Genomic DNA, 24436 nt, shown 5'->3' with positions numbered 1-24436 from the left:
CCCTACAGGACACTTTATGGGAGTACAGGGGTGAATCATGTTTTGATCAACCGTGACAAGATACTGTGTACAGCAAAAATGTATAATGTTGTAGTTGAGGCTGTTTTTTTTGTGATTATAATTTTATTGTCATTCCGTCAATTTATCAGAAGGCACATACAGGACAGAGATACCACAAGAATAAATGACAAAAAAGCAGCAAGAGAAAGGAGAAAAAAGAAAAGAAAAAAAGAAAAGGAAACACAGAACAACTTTTCACACTTGACATGTTGGCAGCAAACTCATATAAATTAGACTCATATAAACTTCAAAGAAGCTCTTTAAGAGCAGCAGCCATATTCCTCCAGGTATTTACAGTGATTGCTTTGCCTTGTTAATCTTTGCAGTGGTATACTCTAAATAGACAATGTAATGGAATGAGACAATCCAGAATTGCTTCAGGTTTGTATCAGGGTGTATCCATCGCTGTTGTGTGGTTTTCTTAGCAGCTGTAAAGCCTGCCTTTAACAGTTTTTTATCACGTAATGAGAACTGGTACATCAAGTCATCGTTAAGCAATAGTAAGCAAGGCTCCATGTCAAAGTATAGTCCAGTAAGATCACATTACACGCGAGTGACAAGCTTCCATAAATGTTGAGTCACTGGACAGTCCCAGAACATGTAGAAACGTACTGGTAGTGTCAGTGTTGCAAATGCTGCAGTATGGATGGGGAGCAGGTTTGATGAGATACCGTTTGTAGGGTTACAATAGAAACGGTGGATAGTTTTAAAGTGAATACGTACATGACTAAGGTTTTTGGAAGTAAGGCAAAGATTCGACCGCACTGTTTCCCAAACCGGGTGGAATCCAAACCTAGAAAGTTCTAAATCCCATTTTGACAGAATCTTCAAAGGCTTATGAACGTTAAGGAGTAAATTGTTGTAAATGTTTGTGACCGTGCCTTTAGATGCCTCGACAGGATCGATCCAGCTGAACATTGGGTGATCATCTAAGACAGAATTCCATGGCACAGCATAGGCCTTCATTGTGGATCGTAGCCTGAGGTCGAAGAAAAATGAGAAGCCAGGCAGACTGTATTCTTTTTGAATGTCCTGGAATGTGCGCACAACATTCGCATCAAACGTATTAGAAAATGTGAAAACCCCCTTGGATGACCAGGGGGGACAAACAAAAGCTTTATAGTCTGACAGAAAGTGGAAATTGTTCCATAAAGGAGATTGTTGACCTATTACTTTTTCGGCGTTGTACCATGCAGCTAAGGTGGATGAAAAGATACAACCAAGTTTGTGTCGTGATTTACGAAGACCTACCCCTGGGAAAGGTAAGTCCTGGAGTCCGTGGGGATGCACTATAGCCGATTCAATACCTCTCCATGACACTGCACTGCCTGCGTCTGTCCAAGTGCGCATAGCCCTAATTTGAAATGCCCAATGCTAGAGCTTAAAATCAGGGAGGGCGAGGCCACCGTCTGATTTGGTGCGCTGTAAAACTGAGAAGCGTTTCCTGGGTTGTCTGCCGTTCCAAATTAATTTGGATACAATGAAATTTAAATCTTCAAAATAATTTGGAGGTGATACACATGGAATCATAAAAGACCAAAAGATAAGTGAGTAAAATATTCATTTTGATTGAACGGCATCTTCAGCTAGAGAAAGACGTGGAGACAAAAGGCTGGAGGAGATAAAGACAGCGCAGAAAGAAGACGACGTATGCAGACAAGTGACAAACCACTGTTTCACAGAATGGCCAGAGAGATGTAAGTTAGATCCAGACATTAAACCATACTGGCAGCACAGAATGGATTTTCACCTTCCTCACGACCTTCTCATGAAGGGAGAAGGACTTGTGATACCTCCCCCCTTGAGAGCGGATGTTCTTCAGCGTCTGCATGAAGGCTATCAGGGAATTACAAAATGCCGAGCCAAAGATACACTGTCAGTATGGTGGCCCGGTATCACAGCACAGATTAGCCAGATGGTGGACAGCTGGGTCCTAAATGGCCAGATCTGCAAGTTTTTCGCAAGCAGGATGAGGAGAGAAGGCGTCAGCAGGCAAAACACTACAACCGCAGACTCCGCTCCAGACCTCTCGCAGAACTGACATCTGGTCAGACAGTTTGGATTAGCACAGAAGGGACTGCTGGGAGTCGTCAGACCTGCAGATACTCCTAGACCATATGTGGTAGAGACTGATAAAGGTCATCTTTGGCCTACAGGGACTGTTACTAGGTCAAGTTGACTGGAAAACCACCTGACAGAATGGACTTGTGAACAAAGAGGGAAGTTCAGTAGAAGAGAGAGTGAGAAGGAGGTTGTTGATAGCAGTAATAGAAATTAATGGCAAAAGGTACACAGCACATTTGACTTAAGCTAAAAGGAGGAGGTGTAATAATAGAACTACTGTTCAAATAATGCTCTATTCCCCACAGTGCTTTTGTGCCTTGTATGCAGTATTCCAGTTGTTGTATTAAACACGATCTAACCATGTACTGACAGTCCCATCTGCTCATTATACAGTTTAGTCAGGGTGATGACTGACTGATGACTGATAACTGAGGGGAACAGTTAAGTTACTTTGGTTAGTCTTTATTTATTTATTATTTTTTTATTTTGGGTTATTTCTGTATTTTTTTAATAAATTAATTCCTTTAATTACATTTGGTTGTTTGGAGCCTATTGACACTTGATAGAGGGATTTAATGGACAATAAAGAATGTGCATCCTATCCTATCCTGTAAGGCATTCAAGTTTGTCCATCAGCCCACAGGCCAGCAAGCAAAGGCAGTTTAAAGTTTATAAAAGTTTAGATGAATGCAAGTATTTTCTGGCTGATCATGTACACGGGACTGATTGCTTCCTAATCGTATAGTTTTTATTGTTTATCGTTTTATATGTTTTATCCTGATTAATTCTGCAAGGTTTTTGTGGTTTTTCGACCTCCCAAGAGCAACTTCGATTTCGTTTTGTTTTTAGTTCATACTTGGTTCAGGCAGAAGTTCTTTTGGTAAGTAGTAGTAAATTTATTGGATTTAAAATCCAGCCATCCATTTTCCAAACCGCTTATCCTATTGGGTCGCGGGGGGTCCGGAGCCTATCCCGGAATCAATGGGCACGAGGCTGGGAACAACCCAGGATGGGGGGCCAGCCCATCGCAGGGCACACTCACACACCATTCACTCACACATGCACACCTACGGGCAATTCAGCAACTCCAATTAGCCTCAGCATGTTTTTGGACTGTGGGGTGGATTTAAAATTTTAAATAAAAATAATAATTAAGTTCCGTTTCAACCCAAGTAACTTATTTTAGTGTACTCGGCACTTTATTGCATTTAACGGTACGCTAATTAATCTTTAAAGTTAAATACGCTATATAAATTTACTGGGCTGGGAGTACGGGGTCATAGTGAGTTAGTTAATTATGGGGCCGGCTCAGTGTTGCGTTTGCAACATGTTTGCCCTTCTGGACGTTAGTGTCCAGTCGGACTTCATCTGCGAGCGATGTAAGCTAGTGGACTCGCTCATGGTCAAGGTTCGCGACCTTGAGGAGCAACTGGCTCTCATCCAATGCAACAGTGAGTTAGAGGAGCAAGTTAATACGCCTTTTAAGGAGAAGGTGTGTACGCCACTAGCCGGGAGGGGGGAGAATGAAGAGCAGAGAGGTCGAGAGAGCTGGGTGACCGTAGGTCGTAGACGCAGGAAAGGGCGTACACACGTTGCAGAGGCGGCATCACCTGAGGTGACTGTGTCGAACAGGTTTCAGGTTCTTCCAGCTTTACAGCCGGAACGGACTGGGGAGGCAGGTGGGCCCTTGGGCACTGAGGAGCCCCCTCCCCCCAGGAAGAGGGAGGTTGTGGTAGTGGGGGATTCCATTATTAGGGGAGTAGACAGTTATGTGTGCACGCGTGATAGAGGGTCCCGTACGGTGTCTTGCCTGCCTGGTGCCCAGGTAGGAGACCTTCCAGATCGTGTGGATAAGCTTTTGGCCCCAGCTGGGGTGGATCCAGTTGTCGTGGTGCATGTTGGCACCAACGACATAGGCAAGGGTAGAAGGGCTGTTCTGCAGGATAAATTTATAGAAGTCGCCAATAAGCTTAGAAGCAGAACGTCCACGGTGGTATTCTCCGAAATACTCCCCGTGCCACGTGCAAGTCAGGCTAAGTTAGCTGAGATAAGGAAATTAAATGCGTGGCTAAAAGGATGGTGTAGGAAAGAGGGGTTTAGGTTTATGGGGCATTGGAGGACCCTGTGGAACAGGTGGGACTTGTTCAAGCCGGATGGGTTGCACCTGAACCAGAGGGGAACCAGTGTATTGGGGAGGCGTATGTGTAGAGTAGTTGAGGAATGTTTAAACTAGGGACTGGGGGGGCAGGGAGGTTAGTTAACTATGTCAGTGGGGGGAAACGGAAAGCCCCAAATAATCATATTGTAAGTGGGCACCGTAATAGGCCTACCCTTTGTTGTCTGTATTTAAACGCCAGAAGTATTAGGAATAAAATTCATGATTTAGAGGCTTTTATCTCATCGGACTCTTATGATATTATAGGAATAACTGAAACGTGGTTGAGTGAAAAGGATGAACAAGAATATAATATGGATGGTTACACGTTGTTCCGTAAGGATCGTATAGGAAAAAAGGGAGGTGGTGTTGCAGTATATGTAAAGGAAAACTTGCAGGCAAGGGAACTTACTGATATAAATAAAACTACGGAAGCAATATGGGTAAAATTAGATGCTAAAAACTCAAATAGCCTAATTGTCGGTGTTTGTTACAGAACACCTAATATAGCTGCTGAGGAAAGCAGATTGTTATACAGTGATATTAGGACTATGAGCAATAAAAATGATGTGGTAGTTATGGGTGATTTTAATCTACCAGGAATGCAGTGGGACATTGTCACTGCCTCTTCAGAAAATGAACTGGAGATGGTGGAATTAGTACAGGATTGTTTTTTTACTCAGTTTGTTAACACCCCTACCAGGGGAGATGCCATTCTTGATCTTGTTCTCTCTAATAACCAGGACAGGATTGGTAAATTAGACGTTTTAGAACCACTTGACAGTAGCGATCATAACATGGTCAAATTTGAGGTTAAGTTTAGTGTTCGAAGAGCTAAGTCCAAATCAAAAATATATAATGTTAGGAAGGCTGACTTTAAGTGTATGAGACTAAAACTAGAAACTGTGAACTGGATGGAGTTAAATAACAAAACTGTTGAAGAGGCCTGGGAATTTTTTAAAAGCACATTATTGCAAGTGCAAGAGGACTTCATACCTGTTTCCAGCAAGAATAAATCTAGGAAATTGAAACCTAGGTGGTTTACTAGGGAAATAAAGTATAAAGTAAGGAGGAAAAGGGCTTTGTTCCAGCAATGGAAAATAACTGATGATGACAGAATTAAGCAGGAATATCTAAGTCTACAGGCTGAGTTAAAAAATGATATTAGACGAGCTAAAAGAAATGTCGAAAGGATGGTTGCATTGGAAGCTAAGGATGACGTTAAAAGTTTCTTCCAGTATTTTAACTCTAAAAGAGCTCTAAAACCTGAAATTACTAATCTGCAGGATAGTAAGGGTCTTATAATAGTAAACGACATTGATATAGTAAATTAGTTCAATGATAGTTTTGCACGGGTATTCACTGTTGAGGACCTTAGTAATTTACCAGTTATTACCTATCCAGCATTGTCTATAGCTAATATATATATAACTGAAGCAGATGTTTTGCAAAGCCAAGCTAAGCTCAAAATAAATAAATCACAGGGCCCTGATGGCATCTTACCTATAGTGTTAAAAGAGATGAGGGATATTATTTGCCGACCCTTAACTTTACTGTTTCAAAAATCCTTATCTGAAGGTGTGGTACCTTCTGATTGGAAGCACGCCTTCATAACGCATATTTTCAAAAAAGGATAGAAGTAATTTGTCTAACTATAGGCCAATCAGTCTAACTTGTATAACTGGTAAAGTTATGGAGGCTATAATCAAAGAGAAAATGGTAGATTACCTGGACTCCAATAACATTTTGCGGGATAGCCAGCATGGATTTAGGAGAGGTAGATCCTGTTTAACAAATCTGTTGGAGTTTTTTGAGGAAGCTACTCAGGAAGTTGATGATAAGAAGGCCTATGATGTCATCTACTTAGATTTCCAAAAGGCTTTTGATGTTGTCCCCCACAAGAGGCTCCTACTTAAACTCAAAGCGACAGGTATTTTAGGTACCATAGCGACCTGGATTGATAACTGGTTAACAGATAGGAAACAGCGAGTAGTTATAAGAGGCACAATGTCACAGTGGGCTTGCGTTCATAGTGGGGTACCGCAGGGTTCGATTTTAGGACCACTATTGTTCCTAATTTACATAAATGATATGGATACCAATATATACAGTAAACTGGTGAAATTTGCAGATGACACCAAGGTGGGTGGTGTAGCAGATACTGAATTAGTGGCTCAGCAGCTACAGTGGGATCTTGATTTAATTAGTGACTGGGCCGATACCTGGCAGATGAAATTTAACGTCGATAAATGTAAGGTACTCCATCTAGGGAGCAGAAATATAAAGTACAGGTATTTCATGGGTGTCACTGAAATAAAGGTAGCTGATCATGAGAAAGACCTTGGTGTGTATGTTGATGCTTCCATGTCCCATTCTCGCCAGTGTGGGGAAGCAATAAAAAAGGCCAATAGGATGTTGGGGTATATCTCCAGGTGTGTGGAGTTTAAGTCAAGGGAGGTAATGCTAAGATTATACAATTCCTTGGTGAGACCTCACCTAGAATATTGTGTGCAGGTTTGGTCACCATATCTTAAAAAGGACATTGTGGCCTTAGAAAAGGTGCAGCGTAGGGCCACAAAAATGATTCCTGGTCTTAGAGGAATGTCATACGAGGAACGGTTACTTGAGCTAAATCTGTTCAGTCTCAAGCAAAGGAGACTGAGGGGGGACATGATCCAGGTATATAAGATTCTAACAGGTTTGGATGCTGTTCAACCAAATAGTTACTTCAGCATTAGTTTAAATACACGAACTCGTGGCCATAGGTGGAAATTAGCGGGAGAACATTTCAAGCTGGATTTAAGGAAGCACTTCTTTACACAGCGTGTAGTCAGAGTATGGAATAGCCTTCCTGATAATGTAGTGCAAGCTGAATCCTTGGGTTCCTTTAAATCAGAGCTAGATAAGATTTTAACGACTCTGAGCTATTAGTTTAGTTCTCCCCAAGCGAGCTTGATGGGCCGAATGGCCTCCTCTCGTTTGTATAGTTCTTATGTTCTTATGTTCTTATGTATAATGACAGACAGACAATATGTAAATCAATTTTGAAATCAGCCTATGGCTGGGCAATATTGTACAATAGTAAAGTTTTTTTCATAGGAAATGATATTGATAATTATCACGACATAATTTTATTCTACATTTTTACTTAAAATTCACATAATTGCGTTTAAAAAGGCAACGTGAAAATTGAGAAACATGGAAATTGAATTGACTGCAAACTTAAATCTAAATTTAATAAATCATATATATGATATTTGAATGATGTGTGAATGTGCCCTGCGATGGGCTGGCCCCCCATCCTGGGTTGTTCCCTGCCTCGTGCCCATTGCTTCCGGGATAGGCTCCGGACCCCCCGCAACCCAGTAGGATAAGTGATTTGGAAAATGGATGGATGGATGGATGGATATATATGATATTTGATGTATACACAGGCCTATAGTGGACTCAGACGTCAATCCCTCGCACAGGCCTATAGAGGACTCAGATGTCGGTCCCTCACACGGGCCTATAGAGGACTCAGACGTCAGCCCCCCACACAGGCCTATAGAGGACTCAGACGTCGGCCCCCCACACAGGCCTATAGAGGACTCAGATGTCGGCCCCTCACACAGGCCTATAGAGGACTCAGACGTCAGCCCCCCACACTGGCCTATAGAGGACTCAGACGTCGGCCCCTCACACGGGCCTATAGGGGACTCAGACGTCGGTCCCCTCACACAGGCCTATAGAGGACTCAGACTTCAGCCCCTCGCACAGGCCTATAGAGGACTCAGATGTCAGCCCCCCACACAGGCCTATAGAGGACTCAGACGTCGGCCCCTCACACGGGCCTATAGGGGACTCAGACGTCGGCCCCCCACACAGGCCTATAGAGGACTCAGACGTCAGCCCCCCACACAGGCCTATAGAGGACTCAGACGTCAGCCCCTCACACGGGCCTATAGAGGACTCAGACGTCAGCCCCTCACACGGGCCTATAGAGGACTCAGACGTCAGCCCCTCACACAGGCCTATAGAGGACTCAGACGTCAGCCCCTCACACGGGCCTATAGAGGACTCAGACGTCAGCCCCTCACACAGGCCTATAGAGGACTCAGACGTCAGCCCCCCACACAGGCCTATAGAGGACTCAGACGTCAGCCCCCCACACGGGCCTATAGAGGACTCAGACGTCAGCCCCTCACACGGGCCTATAGAGGACTCAGACGTCAGCCCCTCACACAGGCCTATAGAGGACTCAGACGTCAGCCCCCCACACAGGCCTATAGAGGACTCAGACGTCAGCCCCCCACACAGGCCTATAGAGGACTCAGACGTCAGCCCCTCACACAGGCCTATAGAGGACTCAGACGTCAGCCCCCCACACAGGCCTATAGAGGACTCAGACGTCAGCCCCTCACACGGGCCTATAGAGGACTCAGACGTCAGCCCCCCACACAGGCCTATAGAGGACTCAGATGTCATTCCGCTGGATGCATTAGAGAACCAGAGCGTACCTCTGGCAGATACGTGGTGGCTGTGTGGTCAGGAGGGAGGATTGAGGCCTCCTCTCCCCAATAATTGTGGAGGCCTCTGCACTAGGGGGATGTTAGCTAGCCAGGTGGATATTTACTCTGACAAACAGCCCTCTAGGTCCCACAGGTTTGTTATGAGCTGCGAAGATGATCCCAGTGTGTATATAGATGCCATATGCCAGCCGAGGGGCATTCCAGAGAAATATAAGGTGAGAAGTGAGATAGCTGCAGGGTTTGAATCAATATTAATTTGGCCTACTGTTAACAAAAATGTGGAATGGATAAATTATTTGTACTATAATCAGCAGAGGTTTACCAACTATACTCAGGAGGCACTCGCATCTCTGGGGGAGCAGCTTCAGGCCACCAGTCTGATGGCATGACAGAACAGGATGGCCCTGGATTGGCTCCTGGCAGAAAAAGGGGGAGTGTGTGTGCTGTTCTTGGATCAGTGCTGTACATTTATTCCCAATAATACAGCCCTGGATGTTTCATTTACTGAGGGTATGAGAAAGTTGCAGGGGTTACAGGATGAGATGGCGAGAAATTCGGGACAACATGACGGGTTGTTTGACTGGTGCTATAATATGTGGGGTAGTTGGCAGTAAGCCCTTATGAAAGCACTCTGTGTGCGTGCTGTGTTCATTCTTGCTTTGCTACTAATCTTTTGTTGTGTACTTCCTCTTGTTCGCTCCCTAGTGGGAAGAGCACTGTCTCAGCAGGCGACTATAGCTGCAATGTTTAGAGTGGTGGGAGGACCGTTTGGAGCGGCAACCTCCTGGACCAACACGGAAACGGATGGCGACATAGACACCTTGGATACGCTCCTGCCCATAGCTGAAGTTCGGCCGTACCGCCTGTGAATACTCCATGTTGGAAACGCTGCAGCCTGCCTGCCGCCCACGACACCTGGGACTTTCCTGCTCATGACAGAGTGCCTGTTATAGTAATCTACAGTGTTATCAGTTAACCTTTCAGTTATCTTTGTATTAGCCGTATATGTTTATGTAATGAGCTTGTGGTAGGTGATGTACTCCTGGTAGATTATGTATTCCTGATAATATATGCAATGTATCCTGGGGAGTTCATTGCTGTTGGTTGATTCTGAGTGTTGATAGTTTGTGAGCCATGTCAGCCATGGACCCCGAAGGGGGGCCGCGCCTGTGGCGGGCTGGGAGTGGAATTTCCCTAGATCTTAGGGTTTTAGCCCTCCCTCCTAGGCTGGATGGACAGAATTGTGTGTGGGACTCTTTAGAATCCCAAAGGGGGGGAAATATATGGGATATTATTTAGCACTATACAATGTAGAATATAATCATTACGGTATTATTAAAAAGCATGCCAAATACCCGTGATGTAATCATTACAATGTAATCATTATAATGTAATCAACACAATGTAATCAATTGAGTATGTATTTGCACCTTGTATTAGCCTCAAACTTTCTGTTAGCTACTTCATGTTAGCCCTGAATGCATGAATATCCACCTTTATTAGTGTTATGCCTTATCATTATGTTGAATGACAAATATATTATCAACCCTCTAATTAGACAATGTGCAACAGGTTGAAGCTGCCAAGGTTTGCTACTGAAGGAAGGTATTCGCCCGAGTTCCCCAAAAGTTCACGACTGAGCATTTTTAAAAAACCAATTGGAGATGGTCGCACCACCATTAAGTTCGGCTGAGGGACCAAACAGTAAAAGAAATGATGGACAAACTTATCACCTAGGGGTGTGGATTGATGTAAAAAACAATGATTGTGAATGGTTGAAGGAATGATGATGCTTAAGTGACGAGATATTGTTAAATGATAAGAACTTGTATAAAAATAGGTATAAAACAGTACTGGACACACTTTAAGTGTCCGGCCTTGGTTGTAACTTGTTTGCAATAAAGACTGAATTTGGATCTACACCAGCGGCTTCTGACTTCTGATTTAGCAGGGAATGAAAAACCACAAAACTAACATTTTGCCTTTTTCCCCACCTGTAACTGTTATTATGTTATTATCATTTAGAACTGAATATCCATACTCCCTTTTAATCTCATGCATCTTTTTTATCATTCCCCAGACTTTACTAATGTCAGTTTCCCGTCCTACTGAATTACAGAAGGACCTCCAAAACTCCCTCTTTGCTCATTTAACTACCCTCCTTACGTTAGCCTGCAACTTTTTGTACTCAATCAAATTCTGAAAGTTGTGAGTACTATTTAACATTGTAAAAGCTTTGTTTTGAGACTTAACTGCAGTATCACATTCCTTTGTTTACTATGAGATCTTTGGTTAGTCTGCTTTGCTGCCTCTAGAATTACTGCATCATGGTTAGATTTCTTTTGTCCGACATAAAGCCGGCCCTGCAAAACGTCACCTAACGTCACCAAGTCACATGGTACAAAAACCTACAAGACGATCGTGACAGATCGTGCAGCACGTGCAGAGAGCAAGTAAGATCGTGCAGCACCTTTCAGCCGGCATAACTGTAAATGTCGCTACTATGTGCCCCTGGCTTATTTTGTAAATGTCTCGTAAATGTTCTTGTTTGTTTTGTTAATCTTAATGGTCACTGGTCAGCTATTACTTCTGTTGTAATTTAAAGCTTCAATAACAAAAATAATAAAAAAAACCTCTCAGCCGGCTGCACAAACTGGAACTGCCTCCGTGACACAACTTTGCCCTTATTGGCTGAACAATTTTAGCATGACGTTTGTATCTCTGGAAGTTCCGATGCGTTATCTGCTATTTCTCCCGAAAAGCCTGTAAAGAAGTAAAGTTTCAATAAATGCTCTAATAGTACACATAAGTTAATCGTTTATTTATTGTTAGTTACTGTAATCTTGCGCTGCTTTATGTGTTTAATCGACTAGTCTGTGAAGAAGGCATTCAAGTAAGAATTGCATTGTATTCTGTGCATGACAATAAAAACTTTGAATCCTTGAAATAAATGTATTTCATCTTTTTCCTGGCAGCTATCTTTTCACTGCTAGCAGTTTGGATCAGGAGTTGGTTATTGTAGAAGAAGTAATGTGCATGCAGGTGATATTTGTATAGATGTATCTACACCCTTCTGGCAGTGCGGCCATCTCAGTCAGGTCTCGCACTACGAGGAGTAGAAGTTGTCTAGTTTGGCTGCTGTCAGTTTATATTACAAGTTTATATTACAGTTTATATTACAGTTTATATTATTATATTACACTCCTGCAGCCGCCGGCAGATGGCGCTCCCCCTCACGTCAGCTGGAGTCAGACCGAAGTGAAGTCGAACGCACCCAATGGCTCCTCCCCATTCCCAATTATCAAAAAACCCACTAATTGAATGGGTCGCGTAATTATCGCTATGAATTCTGGGAGTCTGTGCAACTTCAAGACCGCAGCTCTCGTGTTACTTATAACAAGGAAGGAATATTATTCTATATTTTTAATGGCGACCGAATGATTGATTGATATAATGTAGTGTTTCATTCTATATCCTGTTTTGATAAGATATCGACATTTCGTAAACATTCGATATACAGTTAAACCATAATTGGTCCGTCTTGTTTCTTTGTCACCCAGAAACTTCACAACTGTGTTGTGAGCGGATTTTCAGCGCTTATATGTTTTTAAACTTGTCTTAAAAATTTGTGGTACTTCTACGTTTCTGCGCTTTTGTAAATGTAGATCGTATGTTTCGTCATTTGATTAAAGCGTTTGAAGACTTTGCAGCGCTCTGACACCAATCGGCCACCGTAGCTTAGCAACCGAATCATAACAATTCTTTTCCGTTTAGAGTTTTCATTTGAACATTTAAAGCAGCTCAGACTTGCAGTTTATCAGCAAGAGAGAAGACGCGAAAGATGTCCATCGTGAAAACCACCGTGAATCTCCAGAGGATTGACTGGCTGCTGCCGAAAGGTGCAGTCAGTGTGCGGATCGCCCCGGAATACATCCCCGGTCCAGTTGGCCGAGGTAAGGATGGCAAAATGATGCCCAGACTAACTCAGCACTTAAAGAGTTAAAGTCAGAATATGCTTGACTAGTCTTCTTGAATCTTCTGTTCTATTATCTTGTTTTAGAAGTACATGTCTAAATAATAAAGTAGTTCACCTTTAGCTTTAATATACGGGAGTCTTTTTACATGTCTACTGCATTATATTATATTTAAACATCAGAGAAAATCATCATGAAGTGGTAAAGTAACAGCTGAATATGTCCATTATAATATACGGTGTTTCCCCGAAAATAAGACAGGGTCTTATATTAATTTTTGCTCCAAATGACGCGTTACGGCTTATATTAAGGTAGTATTTTCCCAAGTATAACATGCTACAGTATATTTACCGGTATTCATGAAAAAAATCCACATTTATTCAAACACAGACATCATGTCATCTTCTAACAGTATCTTTCCATGTAAACAATTTGACGGTGAATTTATTCATGAACAAACTTCTGCTGTATACTGCATATGTTTATTCAAATATAGTCGTAATGTCATGTTCTTCTGGAACATCATCGTAAATCTCCAAGTTCCAAATTCCGTCCTGAATATCTCGCAACTCAATTTCCTGTAGAACCAGTGTCCCCAATCTCTCATGTTTAGCAATAACTCTGTCCTTAAATGAGCGCCTCTTGTCCATGTAGCCTTCTCGTAGTACAACCGCATCTCATTCTAGTTACCGTACAATCCATGGGACAATAACTAGGGCTTATATTACGAGCTTCTTGAAAAATCATGTTAGGGCTTATTTGCGGGGAAACGCGGTAGTAATCAGAAAAAGCATAAATCTTAGTTTGGTACCTTGAGAGTGAATAAATAATGCAACTTATGGAAAGTGTAAGATAAGTAAAGGATTTGACTTAATAGTCAGTTGTTGATGCCAGCATTTGGATTGAGTGGGCTGCTATATTTGATGCACATGAACCTTTCCAGTGTTGTTTTTCGCTGTTGTTCTGCGTATCAGGGAATCTGTGCACAAACTGGCTTGTTTTTATAGGTCAGGTTCCCCTGCTGAAACACAGACGGCCCAAGTCAAGACCAGCGCATAAGTTTCCCTAGCGTGTGTTTCCTGTATCCAATAAAGACGGCAGAATTTTTCTTAGTGTGCAATACCGACTGCCAAGTGTGATATCTGTGATGGTTGTGATGTAGTGTTGTTGTACAGTGACATAATGTTTCATTTAAATTAAATATGCTGCCCCCTGTCTTTATAATCCCAAAGGACAAACCAGTTCCAGTGATGCTGGCCGTCGGAAGAAGTGCCGCACCTGGCCGCCGGCAGCCAGCTCCCTGACCACGTCTGCCTCTCCTGGATCTGCTGCCATCCCGGTGGCAACCAGCAGGGGTCAGCAGGGCACAGGCCGCCGTAGAAAAACGGCGGGAGGCCGGTCAGGGCGAAGAAGGAGGTATGACCAACAGAAGGGGTTAGAGCCTAAGCCCAGCTCACCAACCTTCTCCTCCTCTTCATTTTTATTTCCGTCTTCAGCCCCCTCCCCTTTTGTTTCATCCCCATTTCTTTTTATGGGCTCCTCTGTTTTATCGCCACACTTACTCACACCTGTTAGCCCAGCTCCACATCCATATTCAGCTCCAGGCCTGGTTCATCTGACCCCTCTGCTTCAGGCTCCAGCACAGGCTGTAGCCGCCTCATCTCACCTGGAAAAATTCTATTGGTTGTATAACTATTATGTAACAAAGTACTCTAAAATGACCTATGACGCCAAGTGCTTTACTGAGTACTGGTGTCAGGAGTTTTGGAACAGACATTTAAATGAAATTAACTTAGCTAAACAGGGGAAGAATGAGGATAATGAGGGTACTCATTCAACCAAGAGGCGTAGGATTGATGAAGATGAGTTCATCTTTCCTATTGATGCACTGGAGCAGCTAAGTACCATGCCCAGGGCTCAGGAGATGGGTGTGGAAATGGGCTATCAGTCAGATGCACATAGCTACATTTCCCTGTAGATTCAGCACATAATTACACAAGAGTTGTCATACATACTTAGGATAAGATAAAATACCATGTAGTTCTATAGCATAAGGTACTATAGGATAAGATTAAGATAGGATAAGGTTAAGATTGTATATAATAAGATAGGACAAGTTAAGATAGTCTTAACTTGTATGCCATTTTATGTTTTACAAAGACATGATAAATTACCATAAGTTTAGGATAAGATTATATAAGATAACATAGTATAAGAATAAGATAAGAAAGATAGGATAAGATAACATAGAATAAAATTAAGATAGGATAGGTTACGGTAAGCTTAAGATTGTATAACATAGGATTAGATTAATTATAAATAAAGCAGTCCTCCTTAGAGGGGGGGTGGTGGAGGGAATATTTAAAAAATAAAAATAGGGTTAGTTAACATAAGGTAAAGATAAGATTGTATAACATAGGATTAGATTAATTATAAATAAAGCAGTCCTCCTTAGAGGGGGGGTGGTGGAGGGAATATTTAAGAAATAAAAATAGGATTAATTAAGATAAGATTGTATAACATAGGATTAGATTAATTATAAATAAAGCAGTCCTCCTCAGAGGGGGGGTGGTGGAGGGAATATTTAAGAAATAAAAATAGGATTAATTCAGAAGGTTAAGATAAGATTGTATAACATAGGATTAGATTAATTATAAATAAAGCAGTCCTCCTTAGAGGGGGGGTGGTGGAGGGAATATTTAAGAAATAAAAATAGGATCAGTTAACATAAGGTAAAGATAAGATTGTATAACATAGGATTAGATTAATTATAAATAAAGCAGTCCTCCTTAGAGGGGGGGGGTGGTGGAGGGAATATTTAAGAAATAAAAATAAGATTAATTAAGATAAGGTAAAGATAAGATTGTATAACATAGGATTAGATTAATTGTAAATAAAGCAGTCCTCCTTAGAGGGGGGGTGGTGGAGGGAATATTTAAGAAATAAAAATAGGATCAGTTAACATAAGGTTAAGATTAGATTGTATAACATAGGGCTACAGTGAAGAAATCAAAAATTTCAAGGCAGCATGAAGGTAACGCACAATCAGGGATGTGCAATTTCTGAGGCATGTATTCAAAAAAAGTATTTTAATTGTGTTTTATGATTCATATTTGACTTAGTTCATGAAATAAAATGTTTTTTTCTACAGATCAGTGTTTTTGTATTTTGTAAAATACGAGAAATACTGTATGCATGGTAATGTCAGGTGTGCAAAATGTTTGTGCTAACAAAGGACACAGAGCCCCTAGAAGGGCACAGAGCCAGGCTGAGCACCACAGCGCTATCCAGCCCATGGCTGCCGATGGTCACATTCCACCAGAACCCCCCAACACTAACTCCCCAGGGAACTTCCAAGCAGCAGAGCAGATTCCAACAACCGAGGATCAAAGGAAAAGAAAAGATACTGGCAGGAAGAAGATGATCTTGTGGCCAAAGGTTAAAAATGTAGAAGTTTGGAGAACAAATGTGTTACAAATGAAATATTATTTGAAATGTGCTACAGCTTAATCATTCTATCATACATCTATCCATCCATTTTCCAAACCGCTAATCCTACTGCGTCGCGGGGGGTCCGGAGCCTATCCCGGAAGCAATGGGCACAAGGCAGGGAACAACCCAGGATGGGGGGGCCAGCCCATCGCAGGGCACACTCACACACCATTCACACCTACAGGCAATTTTTTAGCAACTCCAATTAGCCTCAGCATGTTTTTGGACTGTGGCGGGAAACCGGCGTACCCGGAGGAAACCCCACGACGACATGGGGAGAACATGCAAACTCCACACACATGTAACCCAGGCGGAGACTCGAACCTGGGTCCCAGAGGTGTGAGGCAACAGTGCTAACCACTGCACCACCATGCCGGCCCAAAAATTTAAACAAATTCATTTTAAAAAACTTTAATCTCAGAGCCAATTGCCATTTGCCCACAAATATTTCATTTATTATTGTTTATGATTATAAATGCCGAATACATTCCTGGAGCCTTCGATTTAGCATACACAGTGCCCTCTACAGGATTCTGTCGAAACAGCATCTCTCAACCTCGTTCACAAGATTTGTGTCTTTTTCACAAAACGTTTTTCTTTGTAAATCCCAAAATCTTCCTATAAATGTATGTATGAATGCTTCTCGTCTTTTTCAGTCACACGAAGCCTTTATAAATGAGCTCCCCGATTAATCTGTTTACATGAAATCATCTTAATTGCGTTAAGGCATGTAAACGTAGCCACCTAACGAAAGGTAACCACGTGACTTAGCAGACTGCATGTTCCTCATCTCCTCTGTATGGACCATAGAGCTGTGTATCGGAGAGTCTGACAACACGCTACGTTTCAAGATACAGGCATTACAATTCAGATCGCTGCTCTATTTTGCCATTCTTTTTAAAAAATCTGCTTTTAGGAAAACATGGCACATTATAGAGAGCACACCACCAAATGGATGAAATCTGAGTAAAAACATTTGATTTTTAACGCAATCAGAATAAAGGGGTCTGCATTTATCACTGTCCCTGTAACAATCCAGCATCGTAGCACTACAGCTATTTCGGATTCAGCCAACGAATAACGTTGCTAGTCAGCAGCCTTGTGCAAGCTACTGAAAATTACTAATTACCAATTACTGTATATAAAAGTAATTATAATAAGGGTGGGATTCGACCGTGTGTCTGCCTGGGGGGTCGCCGGCCAGGATCGCCAGCAGTTTGGACGTGTGGTTGGTGCGGCAATGTGCTGCATCAGCGTCTGCTCCCTCTGCCTGACCTGCCCTGTATAATTACATAATCAAGGAAAATAACAGTGGGCTAAAGGTTGCATAGTGATCACATTAACATCACGTCGATGTTGAAATACATGGTGCAAACAAAAGTAGTGGAATTACACTGACGAGTTACTACCAACACTGCCAGGCAGCTAGGTTTGCTAATGCTAACGTTAGCAGCACACCCATATGCTACTTCCTCTCGCAAGATAAGGCAGCGTTACTGTCACTGTGTAAATACATTGAGATCTCTTTGGAGCAAGCCTGTCGATACCATGTTAAGTGTAAAACCACAAGTAAAATACCTTAAAAATAATAGAAATATAGATGGTGCTGAACCATGGTGAACAGTGGAGTCATAACAGAGGCTGTGCGTTGTGTTCAGTCACCTTTCACTGTAAATCACACATGGCTTCACAATCTTTTGTGTCTGCTCTGAATCCCTCAGGGCTGGAGTGAAAACTCCATTCACACTAACATGGTGCCAAGTGGTATTGGGTAGACATGATTCTATCCTTTTTGGAAGTAATTTGTTTTACTGATTTAAATAAGTTTTAAAAAATTTCAAAATGTAAGGATAGCTCATTGTATCCAAAGGGATGTGCCAAGCTTGCAGTGTTGATGTGCTGCCACCTTCTGGGAAAACGATGAACTGATTTTCAGATTAAGAACATGTATGGTTTTCTGGTATCATTTGAGAACCGTTCATGCTGCGAACCTATGCTTATGGGTTAGGGTTAAGCTTGGGTCTAGAGCTCAGGGTACTTCCAGGCTTGGAGGCCAAGGGTAAGGTCTCTCTTTCCCCATGTAAGCATTTAATGATGATCCAGCACCAGGGCTTGGGTAAGTCACCACGAGTTGGGAGCCTCATTCCCCAGGTAAAGGATGAACGATGTCCATCCAGCCCGGGGATTCTGGTGAACCTCTCCTTACGCTGGAAGCCTCCTCCCTCAGGTAAGGGTTTAAGAATCTCGCGGTACTTCCATTGAGCCTTGGGGTTCTGGAGAAAAATCCCAGGGCCATCCAACTGTAGCAGTGTGGAATTTTGCGGGTAGGACTTGTTGATTATTTCCGGTAAGTGTGTGTGGGGACCCCTAGTGTGTGGAGGCGTCATTGGCGTTTCCCGGTCCGGTAACTCCCCTTCCACACCGCAGTGGTCTGCCGTGGTACGCTGGCATGCTGGCTGAGGTTCACACTTATTCTGTGTCTTGGTGGGAGGTTTTGCTGTTTTAATTAGCGTTAATCCTCTGCTTGATTTAAATGGCTAATGGTAATATTTTATATTGCAGTGTTTCTCTGGTGTCTGTGTTGCAGCTCCAGTGGTTGCAAGTTATTCTGGTGACTAGGCCTATAGCTACTTGTCAGTTGCTTTACTTGATGTGTTTTAATTGTAGTTACGGTTGTTGCCAGGATTACAGTTTCAGTTGCTCGTCAGCTTCAGTTTATGCCTCTTCCAGCAGGTTTGTCAGACAATAATAGTTTGAACCTGCACTGTGGCTGCTGTGTTTCCTACGTCAGTTTTTCTTTTCCGTCAGTCTTGTCTTGTCCTCGGTCGGTCCGATGTCGCCCAACAACTGCTGCTTGAAGCTCCTGATCCTCGGTGGGACATCGGCGATGTGCTGGGAGCCTTGGAACGCGCTAAGGATCGTCGCACCTTTTCCTGCATTTGGAGCTGTTTCATTCCCTAGTTCTGCGACTTAACAGACTTTGGGCCGCCCTTTCTTTCTGTTTGGGACTGATACAGAGGGACAGCCTGTATTCTGCTACTCATTGTTTGCACTCTTCATAGTTTTCAACACTCAGATTCTTGGTTAGATTGGGGTATTTTCTGGGAGACTGTGAGCAGTGGCTGCCTCGATTGATCTGGCTGACTAAGATTTGATTGGTCTGGGGTGGTGGTGTTCACACTTTCACCTTGTGCAGTATATTTGTGTGGGGATCAGTGTGGTGGAGCACAGGTGTGTGTGTGCGTGTGCGTGTGCGTGTGTGTGTGTGTGTGTGTGTGTATGTGTGTGTGTGTGTGTGTTAGTTTAAGGGACTCTATTCCCCCTTTTGATCAACTTCCCCGGACACCTGTCTCCTGCTTGAGTTTAGTCAGCCAGTGGCCAAAGGCTGGTTGCTGGTTTATTTTTTAAGGTTGTTGATGCTAAAGCGCTTGTCTTGTTTCTTTGTTTTATATTTTCAACAACCTGTTAATAGTACAAACACGTCTCTAGCTCCATTCGGTAAATGAACTTGTGTGCTCTTAATTTAGAGTAATTTTTCCTGTGGTGAAATACCCCAGGTGGCGTAGTCGTGTCCTTGTACTACTGACCGCTCTCTGCCACAAACACTTTACCCTAAACCTAAGCCTAATCCTAACCCTAACCATAGCCCCAAACGTCATGTCCTGCCACCTCCCTGACGTGGCTCTAATAAGCCATGCCTGCTGCTCGTTGGTCTCGCGTCTCGTTCCATCCCTCATGTTAAACACTCCCAGCTACCTCCAGTCTGTTCCCTTGTTATTCCTGTATAAGTGCTTCCTGGCCCTGTGTTCCCCATTGATGTGGTGCCCTCCATGTTGCTCGTTCCCTAGCCTCCCATCTTGATCCCAGTAAATCCCAGTTTATTGTCTGACAACACCTGCTCCCAGAGTCGTTCATCCTGGCACCCAACAGACTGAAGGAACTCGACAAGCCCCAGTAGGTTCCCCAGGTCCCTACAGCCGATCACTGCTGCTTGTGTCAAGCATACCTAATGTCGCTGGTTCAGGCCGCAGTACATCTTTCCCCAGAGAGAATGGCCCATCTCTGACGGAGGGCATAGCCGTCCTCTCCCCGGACTCCCAAGTGGAGGGTGTGACAGCTATAGCGGAGATCCTCAGGGCCCTCTGGAATGGAGTGAGTGTGCTGAACCCCGCAGAGGTGGGGTGCTCTGGAGAAAAGGAGCCCGCCGTCTCCATGTCGTTTGCCGTAGGGCGACCTGCGTCCTCATTGTCACTTGAAGTCTGACAATGATGCTTCTCTGGGATTTACTGTGATCCCCCTGTTCGCCAAAACATGCTCCCCAAAGCTCTCCAGCACAGAAGAACAGGCTTCACTCCTAGTTCTATGGTTGTCAGAGTGCTGGACCACAGTAGAGGTCGGACTTTGCTTCAACATGGTTTTATTGGAAGTCTGCACACAATACAGATGTTTCCTACCGTCCTTCGTTCCAATTAAATGTGGAAACGTTTTGTCAGCTGGCTGGACAAGACCCTACTGCCTCTTTTAATAGTACACATAGTAGTGAGCAGTGGTGACGTAATGGTTAGGGAAGCGCACTCGTGATTGAAAGACACTGCATCTACAGCATCTGGCCCAGGAGAGCCGGCCGTTGCAGTCGTTACATCCGCACTTAAGGCTCCCGGCCCAGAGGGCCGCTCAGGCCACACCCACAGTGTCCAACACAGGTGAGGCCTTGGTTGCCTCTAGGCTTCTCATAGACTCTGACACGGTTTCCTGGTAACCAGCCGACACCTGCCACACTGCTCCATAATGTCAGGCCAGCGTCCACCTCGCTGTCCCCTGATGCCTGGCCAGCACCCACCTCAATGTCCCAAGACGTCCAGCCGGCGCCCACCTCATCTCCTGACGGCCTGCTGGTGCCCACTTTCTATCCTGACGTCCCACCGGCACATGCCTGCAGGCTACCACCAGCCCAGAGAAGATGGATCCAGAGGATGTCCTGCTAGAGTGCCCTGGGTCCTGATACGTGGGTCCCTCCTTCATCCCAGACTCCGGTTACTCTGGTCCCAGTTTCTGGTCACCAGAATCAACTGGAGCCCAAGAAAGCGGCAGGCAGAATGTCTGTCTCCCAGAGAGGGTTTGCCAGTATCTGCTCTTGCCCTGTATGTCCCTTGTCATCTTCCTGTTCCTCTCCTGTTGTCTCCTTGCTGCCCTACTGCTCTGCGGTTCTCTCATCGCCCGCCAACTCCTCACGTCCTCCGGCCCTGCTGGCCCTCCCAGACCCTCTGGTCCTGTGATTCGGCAGAGTTCAGCCTCACCTGGAAAGGGGCCTAGGAGGGTCCCCAGCCCCGAATCTTCACCTGGCTTCCCTGGATGCCCCATGTTATTCCTTTTTGTGCCTCAGTGTTTGTCTTGTTGCTCTGTCCCACCTGTATCTCTCCTTGTCTTCTGCATCCTGTGCCCCTGTTCTTGTTGACCCTCCACCTGTCCATCCTGTTTTGGGGTCTGACAGGACTGCTGTACCTGTGGTTCCTAGCTTTTCCTTTTTCCGCTCCATGTCCTTAGTGATGTCCTGCAACTGCTCTTATGTCTGGTGTTGCTGTCTGTCTAGTGTTCTGTCTAGTCTTGTCTGGTCTTGTCCTGTCTACCATCTGTTCTGTCGTCCCCTGTCTAGTCCAGAGTCCAGTCTGGTTCCATCCCTGTTGTCTAACCCCTTTGGACTTCATGGCCGGAGCGCATGCTTTTGGTGGGTTGGGGGGGGGGGGGGTACTGTCACATTAAGCAATGCCATTCTTATCCACTATGCCTGTCCATTTATGTGTCAACGCATGTTCTGACCATCCATGCTCTCTGCCTCCCCACATTTCCAGGTGCTGCCCGGGGGGGGCACCATCTCAGCTGGAGTCCTGGTTCTGTCCCATGGAGGGGTGACACTGCGAATTGGACCTGCTAACTGTGTCATCCTGGGTGCAGCCTTGAGTGTCACCCTACACAGGCCAGCGTGGAGAACAGGCTTATTGACAGACTTTAATCACACCTCACACCTGGCCTTTAGCAAGCAGCTCCACTCTTTTCTGTTCTCAGTAATATTAGTCTGCCGGGGGGGTTGGGCAGCCAGTTGTCCATGGACCTCCAGAGGTCCTTTTTTCTCCTTACTTGGGGTTTTTTGGTTCCTCTCCTCCGTTGTCATCTGGCTTTCTTTATTTAATATCTTTCTTTCCTTTTTCCCGTTGTGTATTACTGTCTTTAATGATGTTGTAATGTATGACTACACATCTATGTAAAGTGCCTTGGGACGACTCTGTGAGGCACTATATAAAAATGTAATTAAATGTCCCGCCTCCTCCCTGACGTGGCTCTAACAGGCCATGTTTGCTGCTTGTTGGTCTCACGTCTCGTTCCAGCCCTCGTGTTAAACACTCCCAGCTGTCTCCAGTCTCTTCCATCATTAGTCCTCCATTTAAGTGCTTCCTGGTCCTGTGTTCCCCAGTTCGATCACTGATGTTGTGCCTTACGTGTTGCCGGTTCCATAGCCTCCCATCCTGATCCCAGTAAGTCCCTGTTTGTTGTCTGAGAAACACCTGCTGCACGAGTCTTTCATCCCGGTGACCACGACACCAACCACCAGTGATGTCTGTGGAGCCCAGAAATACCAGCCTAGCTGCACTAGTGCCCAGGCAGCACCTTGACAGCGGCATGTTTGCATTGTTACATTTGCCTCACTTGTTCACCACTTTCAGCAACAGTATCTGCTATGTACTAGAACTGTAATCATATGTGAGTGAGTCTGTCTGCTTTGAAGGAGCAGAGATCCCACCTCCTTACTGTAGGTACAGGGCACAGAAACGGGTAAATCCTGTAAGGTAACATTATTAAAGTCAGCATAGATTCCAACATGGATCCAGAGGATGTCCTGCTAGACTGCCCTGGGTCCTGCTACGTGGGTCCCTCCTTCATCCCAGACTCCGGTTACTCTGGTCCCAGTTTCTGGTCACCAGTATCAACAGGAGTCCAAGAAAGCGGCAGGCTTTCTGTTCTGGAATATGAAGTTCATAGTCATAGTCATAGTCAGTCATAATTTTGTTGAAGTTCATAGTCAGTCATAATTTTGTAGCATTAAAATGTAACTTTTAAACAAATCCTAACAGTATGTGTGATTGTGGGGGGGTGTGGGGTCTCGGGGTGTAACCTCTGTCTCTTGGCTTGTTTCCTGTCCCTCCTGCTGTATGTGTGAAGTCTGCATGTTCTTCCAATGTGGGCTTTCTCCTCCTACTTTGGAGAACATGAAACTGCGATCAGCCGATTGGAATCTCTAAGCTGCCCTTAGTGTGAGTCTGTATGTGTGAGTTTGTGCTCTGCTATAAACTAGTATCCTGTCCATTGTGTCCCCTGCCCTGTGCCACCTGGGACAGGCTCCAGGCTCCCCACCCCCCTGTACAGGATAAGCAGTAATGCAGGACGGCTCCACACTGTTCCAAAGAAATGGCGCTCCAGCTCCCTTCAGGACTTCAGACCAGCTGCTCTCACTTCACACCTCCAGGCTTGTGGGTGTGGTTCCCACTCCTGGTTCTGCATGTACAGCTTGCATGTTCTCCCCGTGTTCCTGTGGGTTTCCTCAGGTTTCCTCATGCTGTCGAAGATCATGCAGTTTGGTGAATTAGTGTCTCTTGATTGTCCTCAGCATGTGAGTGAGTGTTTGCCCTGTGATGGACTGGCATCCCATCCAGGGTGTCTCTGCCTTGTGCCCTGTGCTTCCTGTGATGTGTGTGTCCCATAACCCTGTACTGTGGTTATTGGAATTTGTTGGATACTTTTTTGATATATGATCTTTCTGTTCCTGGGGATGGCTGAAGCTGGTCCATTAACTTTTGGCTTAAATATAAGAGTAGTGTTCAATTTTCATTATTAGAGTATGGAATTATTTTGGATGATTAAAATGATCACTCTGAACTTGACTGTCCTTCCTAACATAAATACACTCCCTGCACAAACACACAGAAAGAAAAGGAAGAGATTACATATATTTTCATGAATATTGTATATAGAATAATGTAAAAAAACAAATCTGTGCATTGACAGCACTTGTCAAAGCTTGTTCTGTCTAATCCTGACACAGTCTGTCTATAACTGCACATCCCTGCATGTTTCACCTGAAACCACATGATCCCAAACGTGATTCTAAACCGACACAGAAATTCATT

At 44.2% G+C, this 24436-nt stretch overlaps 3 protein-coding genes across 3 annotated transcripts in view; 2 read left to right on the top strand and 1 right to left on the bottom strand.

Annotated features, from left to right (window-relative positions):
• LOC125721465 (NACHT, LRR and PYD domains-containing protein 12-like) overlaps positions 1-24436 on the bottom strand; it is a 338153-nt gene that overhangs the window by 60789 nt on the left and 252928 nt on the right. The gene's annotated exons all lie outside the window — the stretch shown is intronic.
• Positions 1-24436, top strand: part of LOC125721482 (tripartite motif-containing protein 16-like) — a 109157-nt gene that overhangs the window by 25627 nt on the left and 59094 nt on the right. The window lies entirely within an intron of this gene.
• LOC125721488 (uncharacterized) lies at positions 12156-15513 on the top strand. The gene is made up of 2 exons (XM_048997432.1): positions 12156-12743; positions 13997-15513. Exons 1-2 carry the CDS (start codon positions 12632-12634, stop codon positions 14740-14742), a joined length of 858 nt encoding a protein of 285 aa, XP_048853389.1. The 5' UTR covers positions 12156-12631; the 3' UTR covers positions 14743-15513.

The sequence above is a fragment of the Brienomyrus brachyistius genome, unplaced genomic scaffold (genome assembly GCF_023856365.1).
Source record: "Brienomyrus brachyistius isolate T26 unplaced genomic scaffold, BBRACH_0.4 scaffold33, whole genome shotgun sequence".
NCBI classification, from domain to species: Eukaryota; Metazoa; Chordata; class Actinopteri; order Osteoglossiformes; family Mormyridae; genus Brienomyrus; species Brienomyrus brachyistius.
Note: the sequence above shows the minus strand (reverse complement) of the source record. Positions and strands in the feature narration are given on the sequence as shown.

Coding starts and splice junctions, on each gene's coding strand:
- LOC125721488 (XM_048997432.1), top strand. CDS start 12,632: ATGTCCATCGTGAAAACCACCGTGAATCTCCAGAGGATTGACTGGCTG. Junction 12,744..13,996: donor CCCCGGTCCAGTTGGCCGAG/GTAAGGATGGCA, acceptor ATAATCCCAAAG/GACAAACCAGTTCCAGTGAT.